The 12,653-nt window shown below is 50.3% G+C and overlaps 2 protein-coding genes across 3 annotated transcripts; one reads left to right on the forward strand and one right to left on the reverse strand.

The window, feature by feature from the left end:
- Positions 1-2,919: 2,919 nt before the first annotated feature.
- Positions 2,920-7,550, reverse strand: spata2 (spermatogenesis associated 2). 2 transcript variants are annotated; one of them, XM_067240899.1, is made up of 3 exons: positions 7,316-7,550; positions 5,472-6,291; positions 2,920-5,189 (listed from the first exon to the last, which is right to left on the reverse strand). In XM_067240899.1, the coding sequence occupies exons 2-3, from the start codon at positions 5,814-5,816 to the stop codon at positions 3,858-3,860; spliced, it is 1,677 nt and encodes a 558-aa protein (XP_067097000.1). In that variant the 5' UTR covers positions 5,817-6,291; positions 7,316-7,550; the 3' UTR covers positions 2,920-3,857. The 2 variants fall into 2 exon arrangements, with proteins under 2 accessions (XP_067097000.1, XP_067097001.1); XM_067240900.1 differs by lacking the exon at positions 7,316-7,550 and having other exon boundaries at positions 5,472-6,302.
- Positions 7,551-8,713: 1,163 nt separating this feature from the next.
- Positions 8,714-11,557, forward strand: rnf114 (ring finger protein 114). Its single transcript, XM_067240845.1, has 6 exons — positions 8,714-8,875; positions 9,364-9,514; positions 9,600-9,706; positions 9,894-10,008; positions 10,756-10,863; positions 11,424-11,557. Exons 1-6 carry the CDS (start codon positions 8,739-8,741, stop codon positions 11,487-11,489), a joined length of 684 nt encoding a protein of 227 aa, XP_067096946.1. The 5' UTR covers positions 8,714-8,738; the 3' UTR covers positions 11,490-11,557.
- Positions 11,558-12,653: the final 1,096 nt, after the last annotated feature.

The raw sequence follows: 12,653 nt of genomic DNA on the forward strand, positions 1-12,653 counted from the left end.
GGAAGATCAGGAGATACCTGTCTGAGCATTCCACCCAGCTGCTAGTCCAAGCACTTGTCCTCTCCAAGTTGGTCTACTGCAACTCGCTGCTCTCCAAGCATGCGCAACCCGCTTTCTCCAGAGGATTCAGAACTCAGCATCTACCCAGACGCTCCCATGTTACCCCGCTCCTCATCTCCCTCCACTGGCTTCCCATCACGGCCCGTATCAGATTCAAGACCCTGGTACTGACCTCAGTGACCTATGCACTTTTGTAAAGCTCTCTCTTGGAAGTCGCTTTGGATAAAAGCTTCTGCTAAATAAATACATGTAAATGTAATGTGTGAGTGTTTCTCATTCAGCATGGGATTCTTTCCGATGTGAGGGCTCCACCTGCTGGTAAGATGGGAACAATACACCACGTGCAGCAATATGGTCAAACAAGCTCTGAATTACAATACGTAACCCACAAAACCAACAAACAGTAGGAGCAAGAAAGGAGTAAATAAGGATGAATTTTTTTCAGAATTTTATTCTTGAAATTATTTAGAAAAGAAATCTCATTTATTCATGTACGTTTATATATTCTTTTAGTTTTTCCACCTACTAACAGTTTTGGCTATTTCCCCTTCTCCTTCCCCTACCTCCTCTATTCCTGTGAACTGATATTGGGGGTGGGGGGGGAAGGGGCGGAGTCTGGTCCTCTCTAACCAAACGCTGTGCAGCGCTCCACAGTGCCAACAGTTGGAGGTGGGGCCTGAGCGAGAGAGAGCGAGAGAGGGGGGGGGGGTACAGAGCAGGAAGGGGTGCAGGTGTGAGACCGTCGAGGTACGGAGAGCAGATGAGGGGGGGGGGGGGGGGAGAGTGGGCCTATAGAGCATGCAGCCTGGGGGGGGGAGAGAGGGAGGTGGGGGGAGCTGAGGGAGATATACAAATACAAAAACACCAGCACCACTTCAATACGGGGCCAGACCTCCACACAGGGTGGGATGGAAGGAGCGCAAGCGTCCATCCTCTGTCGCGCGTGCAGAGCCCCACTGGACGGAAGCGTCGTGTGTGTGTGTGTGTGGGGGGTGATAAACGAAACCAATGTTAAAATGGGCTGCAGTCAAGGCCGAGAACGAGAAATGCTGTCAGTGTCAGAATTGCGGGTGGACGCCCACTTGAATGAAACCCTTCTCGGGACGGTTCGAGTCCAACACGTTGATTGGATGGACGGAACAAAGGCCGGCAAGGGTCGGCCCGCTTTGTTTACGGCGCCTCGAGCTGGTCAGCTGTTCTGCGACCTGGTCACACACAACCACCCTCAGCAGTCACAGAACTGCAACTATAGCCCTTAGTCTTTAACACAACTCTGCCCACAGGAGGTCACATGGTGATAGAAACGCATAGATGTGTGTGTGTGTGTGTGTGTGTAGCAAGGTCCTCGCCAGATAGAAAGAGGATCTCAGTAAGTCGTCCAGCGATTTTCCATTCACTACAATCATTAGACTACTACTAGCTACAAACAGAAAGCCAAGCTTGCCTTCTGGTGGTGATTGTGTTTAAAAAAACAAAAACAGGAAAACAATACAAGGGTCAGGTGAAGCCCCCAGTTTAGGAGCTTCCGTTCTGCCTACACCCTGGGGATTCTGAATACAATATGTCCGGTAGCTTGTAGAAAGGCCAGTCATTCAACAATGAAGACGTACTCAAAAGTGTAAGCCTTCAATAACAAGCTATTTGATCTATTTGATGTGTTCTTCAGTTAGCAATTCGAGAGAGAGAGAGAGAGAGAGAGAGAGAGAGAGAGAGAGAGAGAGAGAGAGAGAGAGAGAGAGCAAGAGAGAGACAGGCTCAACGTTTTTCACTTTGCTCAACCTCTTCAAAAGAAAAGGTGTTAGGAATGATTGTGTCCCTTTTGTTCTATTTTCTGTCGCCGGTCCAAACGGAGGGAGTGAGGTGACGACAGGCTAGAAAGGAAAAACATCTAAACAGCTATGCAACACAACACAGCCAACGCCAGAGATAACCACCACACCAAGCGGATGAGGTCACAGCACAACTCCCTACGATACTGCCGGACAGACACGAGTCTCGGTCGGGTCACTCCAAATACTGGCCTCCCGGCTACACTATAGGGTCTAATCAAGTTCCTGGCTGCAATGCCCCCTACGACACGCGTGCTTGACACAAAGCCCTGAGGCTACGTCGCACGGTCCGTTGACAAAAGGCTCAAATGACAATTAAGAGCAAAGGGGTGACTGCAATCTACCAGAGTTCTCTATGGCAGGGTAACACAGTTGTGCTAAGTTCATAAGGCATTTTGTTACAGTGCTGTTTTCGGTAAGCTAAGGGAAACTAGAAGCTATTAGAACAAGACAGGGAATCTAGGGCGGTTTTAAACTGGGAGGCGGAGCTTAGGTTGAATTTCCAACAGAACCATTTGAGGTAGACAGGTCAACTGTGTCAGGTCATAAATGCTGTCTGAATGCTGGATTCTAGGCCATAGTAAACAAATTGTCTGTGAAATGAAAATGCTGCCAAACATTGGGATACGTTCCAGACAGCATGATTGCTGAGTTTAACTTATCTTCAGATGAGGGGGTGGGGTGGGGGATAAAATTATTTTTGGATATAAAGATTGCTGATGTCGAATGAGTAGCTGTAACAGCTACAAGGTTATTATTTCCATAACAATACATATAATAAAGTTCCTGGGAAGTTGTTTTTTCTGTAACTACGTTGACATTAGCTGGTTGACTCAAAACCCTTCACTTGAAACAACCAGCGATGATGTGGCATGGATCTAGGATGATCTGACACCTAGTGGCTGTTCTGTTAACACCTCAACACCTCTGAAGAAGGTTTTCCCCCCCGAAACACCAAAACTGGAGTCGACGGACAAACCATCTGTCAGTTTTGAGAAGTGAGAACAAAAGAGAGAGGGATTGAAACCAATCAAACAAAAGTTCTTTTACCGGTGAGTCATTAATTAAAACACCACACTATCTCCACAGGCAATATTTCAACAGCAGCATGTAAACCTCAGCCAGACACCATAATTAACATTAGAGGGTACATTTACAAGGCATTATCATTTAAATAGAATTTATGGCATCTGACAATTGTCTCTTTTCCTTTAAAGACACCCCATGCCATTCCAACAGATACACTTTATAACCCCAAACTTCAACCCCTCCCATTTCTAACAGTCTCACATTGTTCTTGAGATTTAAAGATACGATTAAAAAATATATAGATATATATATATATATACTATTGAATTCCAGTGTAAGGTTACTGTTCTGTTAGTTTTGTTTCCCCCACGGTGATCATTTTCAAGTTTTAAAAACGTCCTCCATTTGAACAATGCAAGTCCACAAGTCTTGGCCACACTAGAATAACCACAGAAGCCAAAGGTTGAGTCTGTGTGTGTTTGTGTGTGTGTGTTCGGACGGCCTTCATTGGGGGCGTGCAGCTCTCTCTCTTTCTTCTTTTCTTACCCCCCTCATTTCGTTTTCTGAAGGAGGACAAGATTTGAGGGGTTGGGAAGCACTACAACATCACTTGACTACTTAAGAGCGCATGGCGAGGATGGAGATGGGAGGCCAGAAGTTGTACAGAGCGTTGAGATGATTGGTTCTCTGGGACAGGGGCGTGTCCCAGGGCCCGGCATCTGATAATAACACAGAGAATGTACAAAGTTCAAGGGGGCGGATAGACGGGGGGAGAGAGAGAGCGAGAGAGAGCAGGAAAGAGGGAGAAAGAAAGAAAAAGCGAGAGCTCTGAAGATTTGTCTGAAACGGAGAGAGAGCAAGGCAGAGAGTGAGAGAGAGAAATAAGACCAAGAGGGAGGGGGGAGGGGGGTTTGGAACCGGACTCCCTGTGCACCTGGCTTATCGGTAGACCAGGTGCGATATGGTGCCAGACTTGAAGTTGAGCTGATGGTTGGGCACAAAACTGTGCTGGGGATTCTTCCGGGTGCACACGTCCTTGGCGTACAGGACCATGCAGGTGTCGCACGACACCTTGGAGCAGTTCACGCACGTGTGCGACGCGCCGGGCTTGTTGCAGAAGCCGCAGCGCGAGCCGCCCAGGACGGCGCCGCTGGCCCCCATGGGCGCCGCCATGGCGACGGACTTGCTGGGAAACAGCTTGGTGACCATGAGAGGCTTCTCCACCATCTGGGGGTGGGGGTGGGTGAGGGAGTGGGTGAGGGTGAGGGGGTGAGAGTGAGCGTTGGAGTACACCGACAGCTTCTCCTTGACGGGGATGTAGCCGTCCAGGGGCCGGGGGGACTTGGGGGGGTAGTCCTGCAGGCCGCAGCAGGGGGAGGGGTCCACCTCGTGGCAGGCGGGGCAGAGGATCATGTCGCACCTCTGGCAGGAGGCCAGGCTGGAGCAGCCCAGCCCACAGCCCTGGCACTTCACCCCGCCGCCGCCGCCCCCGCCGTGGGCCTTCAGCACCCAGCCGTCCCTGGCGTCCCGGGAGGGGGGGCGGGAGGGGGTCTGCCTGCCCCCCAGCCCCGCCCCGCCCCTCTCCGTGTACAGGTCGATCTCGTCCAACGAGGACAGGTGGTAGGAGGAGTACGGGTCGGCCGAGGGCGGCGACTGGATGGGGAAGAAGTCGGCCACGGGGCTGTAGGTGGGCGGGGCGGCCACGGAGAAGAGCGAGGCGGACGTGCCGGGCCGGAGGATCTCGTCCTTCAGGTCCTCCTCGGCGTCCACGAACAGCGGCTCCTTCCTCAGGCTGAGCGAGGCCTTCAGCACGGGCTTGTTGGCCGCCGCGTGCCAGTGGCCCGCGCCGTCCGTCACGTCCACCGACTTTGACGGCCGCCCCCCTCGCCTCAGGTGGTGGGGGTGGGCGCGCTCGGCGTCCGCCGGCCGCACCGACAGCCGGGCCACGTCGGCGCCCAGGCTGTCCCGCCGGCGGAGCGCCTCAGCGCAGCCCGCCGCGTCGTCCCGGCAGCCCCTCCTCAGCTCCAGGGCCTCCAGCTCGTTGGCGGTCCCCCGGGCCAGAGCCACCACCTCCCCCAGCAGGCGACACTCGGCCTGGGCCAGGAAGAGCTCAAAGGCCAGCTGGCGGAGGTGGGCCGGCCCGCCCGGGTGCTCGCGTACGTGGTACTGCAGCTCGTGGTCGCGGGAGTAGCCCATGGAGCGCAGGAGGGCACGGAGGTCGGCGTCGCACACGGCCGACTGGAGGTGGTACACGTACGGGCCCGTGAAGGTCTGCAACACCAGATAGGAAACCTTCAGGTCAGGTGAGGGATTACACCAAGCAAGAACGCCATGCTACCATACGCTACTTTTTTTTGTAAAAAAAAAAAAATACAATAAATCATAATAATATATTTTTTTTTATGACAAAAAAGGAAACCTATATCACGGAACAAAAACAGGAAGCTCAGCTTTGAGAGCAACACAACAGGTTTTGTCTCACACAGCGCAGCGTAAACCAAGCCATTCGTACGCGCTCCACTGGTCTCGCCGGGCCTGTGGAGGACCGCCTACCTTGATGCAGCGGAACTCCTTCTTCCAGGGGAAGAGCAGGAGGTTGGTGCAGATGGTCTCCAGGGTGTGAAAGGCTCTCTCCAGGCCCCGCAGACTGCCTCCCCTCTGGCAGCGCAGGGCCTTGTCCACCACCTCGTAGAAGCGCACCATCCGGAAGCGCTGCCCAGGGTCTGGCTGGTAGGCCCCTAGCAGGGCCGTGGCAGTGGAGAGGAGGGCCTCGCTGTCCCCCTGCCTGGCACCCTCCGGGGCTCCCCCTGTCCCGCTCCTGCCCCCTCCGTCCTCCAGGCGCCTCTCCAGGGATGCCACGTACCTCCTGAACAGGTCCTCTCGCAGCTTGGCATCCATTTGGCGGCAGTTGACAAAGTCAGCCGTGAGACCGCCCTCACGCTTTTGCTCGCATGCCCCAAACCAGGAACGCCTCTCTCACGCAGCCCTCCCTGTCGCCATCTCGAGGCACACAGACACACACACACAATCCGCTGACGACTGGAGGCGGGTTAAGGCACAGGGACAGGCCTCAGGGCCCAATCAGAGAGCAGCCACCATGCTCTGATTGACACAAGACTAAATTGAAGCGCCTCCTATTTTAAAAGGGGTGGCCGGGGTTATGGGCATCTTGGCTTGGTTCACTGTGACCAGATGTCTGTATTACTACTTCAGCGTGGTCAAGAGGCTCCTCAAGGCTCAGGCCCTCAAGAGTTGTCTGGGCATCCACCCGATGTCCTTCTTTCTCAATTGTGCGAGTCTGTTGAGTGTTTAAGGTCACTGAGCAGGCAGGGGCAACGCCACAGCAGTGTGCATTTCCATCGCTAGCGACAAGCTGCAATGACAAGAATACCACATGAACATACAGAACGTGCAGAGCCGAGCAGTGTGCAAAAGCGATTCTGGCACAAGACACCCATGAGGACGCCTCATCACTGAATCTACATTCATTCCACCAGCGCCGAAAAAGGGAGATGTTTAGTGAGATAGATGGAGACAGACACTCACACCCACTCATACCAACAACGTACAGTGTGTGGGTTGGATAGGGACATGCATTCGTTTTCTTTTCTGCTTTGCGCTGCAGAATCGCTTTGTCCATCTTGCAGCTACATCATCTATCTACCCGTATATAACACGGCACACAATTCCAATTTGATTTACGTCAACCGAGATGTTTAATTATGCAGCGCGAGCTAATCTAGACATTCTCTTTACAGAATTTTCCAGCACGATCTTCACCTAGCTTTTGACATTCAACGTTGCGTATGGCTCGCTACCTGTGAACGGTACCATAAGCACCCAAGACAGTTACTCTATACCGAATGATACTTAGCAGAAGCTGAAGTAACATTCATATTAAATGGTACACTGTGCAGGGGTTGGTTTAAGTGTAGTTAGCTAACGCTACACTAGCTAGCTACATCATCACCAGGATGGCGTTATGCTGCGCATCATCACTGAACTAGTAACGCTTGCCATGTACCCAGATCATTGGTTAGACAGTCTTGTTGTGACAGACACTTCAAATAAATATATATCGTAAACAGTTGACAATTGTATTCTCTAAGCAATTCGACATAGTGTTAGCTAGCTAAGCATATCTAGCTTGCTAGCTAGCCATCTGGGCTGTCACTGGCATGGGCCCCCCACTCCAGCCCAGGGCAGTGAACGCCCATTTCCCTCCGCGTAGCAGCAGCAGCAGCACGGATAAATTCATCTGCGCCTCCTGGTCCTGCATCCATCATCTCCAAATGTGCTCATGCGGGCAAGTGAAAAATCCCCCTTTCAGAACTACGTTCCGTTTTCTTAATTCCACCCTAGATTTTGTCACAGACGCAACGACCATCACGTCTTACCTTTCCTGCTATGGAGCCTGCTAGCTAGTGGTAGGTACTCGTTCAGCCTTGGTTGGCTCCTCCAGTGAGTACTGCTGGAAATTCCCGTCACCGAAATGCGCATGCGGAATACTCTGACAGCAGCGGTACGACGGCTTATGAAATGTAACTTAAATCATAAGCTTTTCCTGTTTTACGGTTGGTTAATGACCATAGCTCGGACCGCAAAAAGCCCCTAAATGATCCACAGATTTATCATCTCTATCGGCACCTGTTTTCATTGACTGGTAGTTCATAGTCGTAGTCTCAGTTTTACGTTCAGTCAATGCTTCCTGCGTTTTTCCTGTGCTGGTGCAAGTGAAATGTTGCCAGGTTCGATAAAATCCCGCATTGTAATGATTTTCTTTAAGTTATTTAAGCACTGGTGCATTACCAAAGCCCACGGATAGAGGATGAGAAACGTAAGAGACCCCCACATTAGTGACGACACGGGGTGGGGTTACGCAGTAATCGCAGACCCCACAGGTGTACCTGCGGTTACTTGGGTCTTGTGGGAAAGCATCGCCTGTGAAATGTCGTAATAATTTATTAGAGAAACAGAACAGCAGCCACAATTGCTGTGAGAATAAAGGAATACATAGGAGAAGCAGGAGCAAACATTTGCCTCAAAAAGTCAGTTTCAGTTCAGCTCAGAGCTCGGCTGAGAATGAGTGATATCTAGTAACCAAAAACACATCACAAGAAAACTTGTATGCGACATTCTGCGATACCTCCAAATACTTCCAGACTTGAGGGGATGTCAGTGTGACTGTGGAGACTGTGGCTGTTTCAGACACAGCCTGTCTCTAATGAAGATGGATGCTGGTGACCAGGTTTGATGACCAGAAAGGTTGTGGGAAACAGTTGATGGGACAGTTGACCATGACCTTCTCTAAATATTCTGCTATGATGGATCTTATGTGGACAAGCTACAACAAAAGAGTACTAATATTGCCTTTGCTGTGTCATGAATAAGAGATTGTAGATGCCCTCCGAGGTGGAGTGTCCAGTGACATACTTGGCATCCAGGGTTGTAAAAAAGCCTTAATAGCTGAAAAGGCATTAATTACCATGATTAATAAAATAATAATAACAATAATATATTTTCTAAGAAATGCCTGAAACAAGTACAAAGCCGTTCAATATGTCAATCTTAAAAAAAAAAAAAATTACAAATACGAGTCACTACATAAAAATATAAGAAATAACATCTTTATAATGGTAGCCTGTGCAGATGACGCGTTGTCTGTAGTCCGTTGTTGCAAATACACCTGCAGTAGCACACTAAAAGACACCCTCACTCAATCTGGCAACACAGTCTGTAATGTGACGTCAGTTAATTCCACAGCTCCACAGTCTGGATCGCTTTCGATTCAACAACAGAGGAAAAGCAGAGGGGGAAGAAATGGCGATGCTAGGAAGCTTCAGCTCTGCACAGCAAAAGAAAAATGTTTCTGCTGGAGACAGGGATGTGACAGAGTTTGTTTGCCCAGTTTGCCTCGAAATATTTGACAGCCCTGTCACAACGCAGTGTGGCCATACGTAAGTTTCGGGTGGAGATAGATTGCTGGTGGTAGCTCGATTAATCGGGCTACTGTAGCTAGGCTAGCTATGATGTTGTGTTGTTAGCTAGCAACCTTGTACTAGTAGTAAATCGTCCAAGTTAAATAGAGGTAGCTAGCTGAGTTAGCTTCCTTGTTGTCAATGTATTCTTATCATGTTTGTAGGTAAGCAGGGTTTGAACATACCAACATTTACGGTTAGCTACATTATGTCAATATAACTAAATATAGCTGGCATACTTTCAGTTTTGTTTACCAACGAAATAGCCGTATATATGGGATGTGTAGTTCCAAAATGTATCAGGACTACAAATCCATAACTCAATGGGTGGAGGCTTTTTTCGTTTGAGTTTCAGGAACAAAACAGAATAATACATTTACAGCCAATAAACAATATGTGTGTGATAGATACGGAAGCATTGTCTGAACGAGACGTCATTGTTGCTCGCCGTGCTACATTTCTCGCAGGTTCTGTCAGAGTTGCCTGCAGGAGTGCTTGCGGCCTCAGAAGCCCGTGTGTGCTGTGTGCCGGGCCGGCCTGGGCCACTGGGCTAAAGCTACGGACCTCGAGGCCCTCATCCACTCCTCAGTGGCTGCATGCAAAGGCTGTGGAGCCCAGGTAGGTGTGGAGGCTACGTTACGACATGGAGACCTACTGTTGTTGTGAGAGCGAAGGTTTGAACACCTTGTTACCATGTCCCCAGGTGGCTCTGTCTCAGATGAGAGGCCACACCGGAGCCTGTCCTAAATACCAAGAGTACATCGAAGAGGGTGTGAGGACGACTGCTCAGAGCCAGCCTGCCATCCTCAGGTGAGGTTCATGACGTCCCTGGGCTGGGTTATCAAATGGTGTCAACATTAATTGATTACTTTCTCTCCCTGTCACTACATTCTCTCTCTCTCTCTCTCTCTCTCTCTCTCTCTCTCTCTCTCTCTCTCTCTCTCTCTCTCTCTCTCTCTCTCTCTCTCTCTCTGTCTCTCTCTCTCTGTCTCTCCAGTCCCGTGCCCAACCGCTACACCTTCTCCTGCCCATTTTGCAACTGCCAGAACCTCGACCAGGACGGCCTGGTCGAGCACTGCACTTCCCAGCATGCCCGGGACACACGTCATGTGGTAGGAAGTCTCTCTTATGAGCTCATCTCCCTTCAGACAGTCACTCCCTCTCACAATATGAGTGTGCCCCATGTATGGGCACTGGAGAAAATTGATTTTTCCAGTAGATGGATCTATCTTTTTATTTTATTTTTTATTATCAGATAAGGAGTGTTGAGTGGTACAGTCGGGTCACATAAGACAATATAACCTGGAAAACTCTCCCAGTAGAGTTATACCAGCCAGTTGTACATACACGCATCTAACAATTGTAACATGAGTGTGTCATGATAATCAAACTGTAAAAAAAGCAAAAGAGGAGAGATGGCTTCTTCCAAAAAAAACAGCTTGTTCCAAACCACTTCTATTTGTTGGGTGTCAACGGAGTGGACAGTTGTGTTCCAATTTCCTCCTCTCCCCCCACCCACCCACCCCTGATCCAGTATGTAGTCACGCACGTGTCATCCACACACCTGGCCAAGGTCAGCCCTAGATCTGCCAGCGCTCTGCGTCACTTTGTCCGACCTCATCCCTTCCCGGAGCTGGCATGTTTTTTCCCAGCGATCCTCATTAGTGGTCCTCTCTCTCTCTCTCTCTCTCTCTCTCTCTTCTCTCTTTCTCTTTCTCTCTCTCTCTCTCTCTCTCTCTCTCTCTCTCTCTCTCTCTCTCTCTCTCTCTCTCTCTCTCTCTCTCTCTCTCTCTCTCTCTCTCTCTCCTCTCTCTCTCCTTTCTCTTTCTCTCTCTCTCTCCCCTGCCGCTCCTACCCAGGTGTGTCCCATCTGTGCCTCCATGCCGTGGGGAGACCCCAACTACAGGAGCGCAGACTTCTTCCAGCACCTCAAGATCAGACACACCTTCTCCTACGACACGTTCGTGGTGAGTGTGGAGGAGTGGCGTGCAGAGGCCGTCCACTGCGTGGCCTCTTTACCCTGATCTGGAGTGTATAGGAAAAAGATGCGGAACTCCCCCCCCCCATGAACGAGCTGGCTCGACAGCATGTGTTGTGTGTCTGACGAGAGGTATTTTGTTGGTGTATGCATTGAAATGAATGAATGAAATAGTGGGCTATTTCGAGAAGGTCACATGAGAAGAATCGCAAGAAGACCTCGGTTGTTTTTCAATTGGGCTCCATGCAAGAAGCAGGCTGGTTGGGACCCAGGACAGCTCCCAGGTCCCCATGACGTCCACAGGGGCCCCCGAGCCTGACGAGTCCACAGCTATATTATATCTTTAGTTTCCCCTCTCTCACTGTTCCCCAGCTTTTCCCCTGTGTGGTGGTGCACTGTCTGGGTCCTGCTGTCCATGCAGTGAGCTAAATCTCCCTCTGTCTCCTTCTCCCTCTTGTCTCTTTCGGTCTCTTTCTCTCTCTTTGTCTCTCTTGACCTATTTTGCGCTCTCTCTCTCTGTCTCTCTCTCTCTCTCTCTTTCTCTCTCAGGATTACTCCACAGATGAGCACACAATGATCCAGGAGGCACTGCAGCGCTCCCTCATGGAGAACTGAAGCCGTGTCCGTTCAGGAGGCGTCGGGGGGGGGGGGTCCTGTTCTCAATGCACACAGGTCTGTGGAACAGGGAGGGGGGAGGGTTACTATGGGCAATCAGCTTCACAGGCAACGGGGGGGGGGGGGGGGGGGGGGGGGGGGGAGACGACATCCAGACAATCCTAACCTGAAATCTATTGGCCGAAACGATGTAAATCTTGTGAATCAAGTAAACTCCCAGAGACCTGGCCCGACAGCCCCAACAGCTGAGTTGTTTGTGTGCTTCCTGGTGTCGAAGGAAATGTAAAACACTTCTCTGATCTCCTTCCAAAGAAGCTCCCCACCCCCCGTTATACTAGATTGTTCTTAATCTGCTAAATCATGTTCCTTTTGAGGGGTTTTTCTCCCCCCCCTCCCCATTTAGTTCTCCCTCCTAGTGTCACCCACCTGAAAAGTTACCTTCTGTTTGTAACGTACTCGATGCTGTAGTGAGGGGGTTTCAACCACTAGGTGGCTACTTTTGAACACACTGTAAACTACCCAGTAGAAAAACAATGGGCTTTCAAGCAAGCAGCAATATACTCAATTACTCTCAATACTGAAGTGCTACTGTCATTATATGTGGCCTCTTATATGAAGAGCCAATGTGGATGTTTTGTGATTATATGTAGTCCTCTGGGTCTGAAGAAGCAGTCATTCAGGGTTGGCACAGTTCTTAGACCTGCCACTAAGATCAATGGATGTGCTGGAGAATTCGTATGTGAGCGTAGAAAGTGTGCCTGTATTCCATTGTAAAAGCTCATTTTGTAATAATGATTTTCCCCTCAGTAAGTTTAGCGATTTTTTCTTTTGTTGTTTCGTTTTTTTTCCTTGGTGGACTGTGTCAGTAAGAATCTTCCGAAGCCCCTGAACATCTGATTAGCTGCGATACAAGTGCTAAAGGGGTTAGTAGAAGGCGTGTGGAAGAGCTGTACAAGGTGCCACGGTTCAGCCAGAGGAGGGCAGCAGAGGGTCCATCGTTCCCGTTCGTCATCCACTGCCGCTGGCCTTCCCAGCATCCAGTCTGTGTAGCAGGACAGCCTTGTCGACAGACTCCTCTGTGAACGAGTGTGTGCTCATCCTGACTGCATCTCTCCAGGACAAGGCACAGCAGAGTTCACCTCATAACAGTTTTGGAGGGGTTAT

This window comes from Osmerus mordax, chromosome 7 (genome assembly GCF_038355195.1).
Source record: "Osmerus mordax isolate fOsmMor3 chromosome 7, fOsmMor3.pri, whole genome shotgun sequence".
NCBI classification, from domain to species: domain Eukaryota; kingdom Metazoa; phylum Chordata; class Actinopteri; order Osmeriformes; family Osmeridae; genus Osmerus; species Osmerus mordax.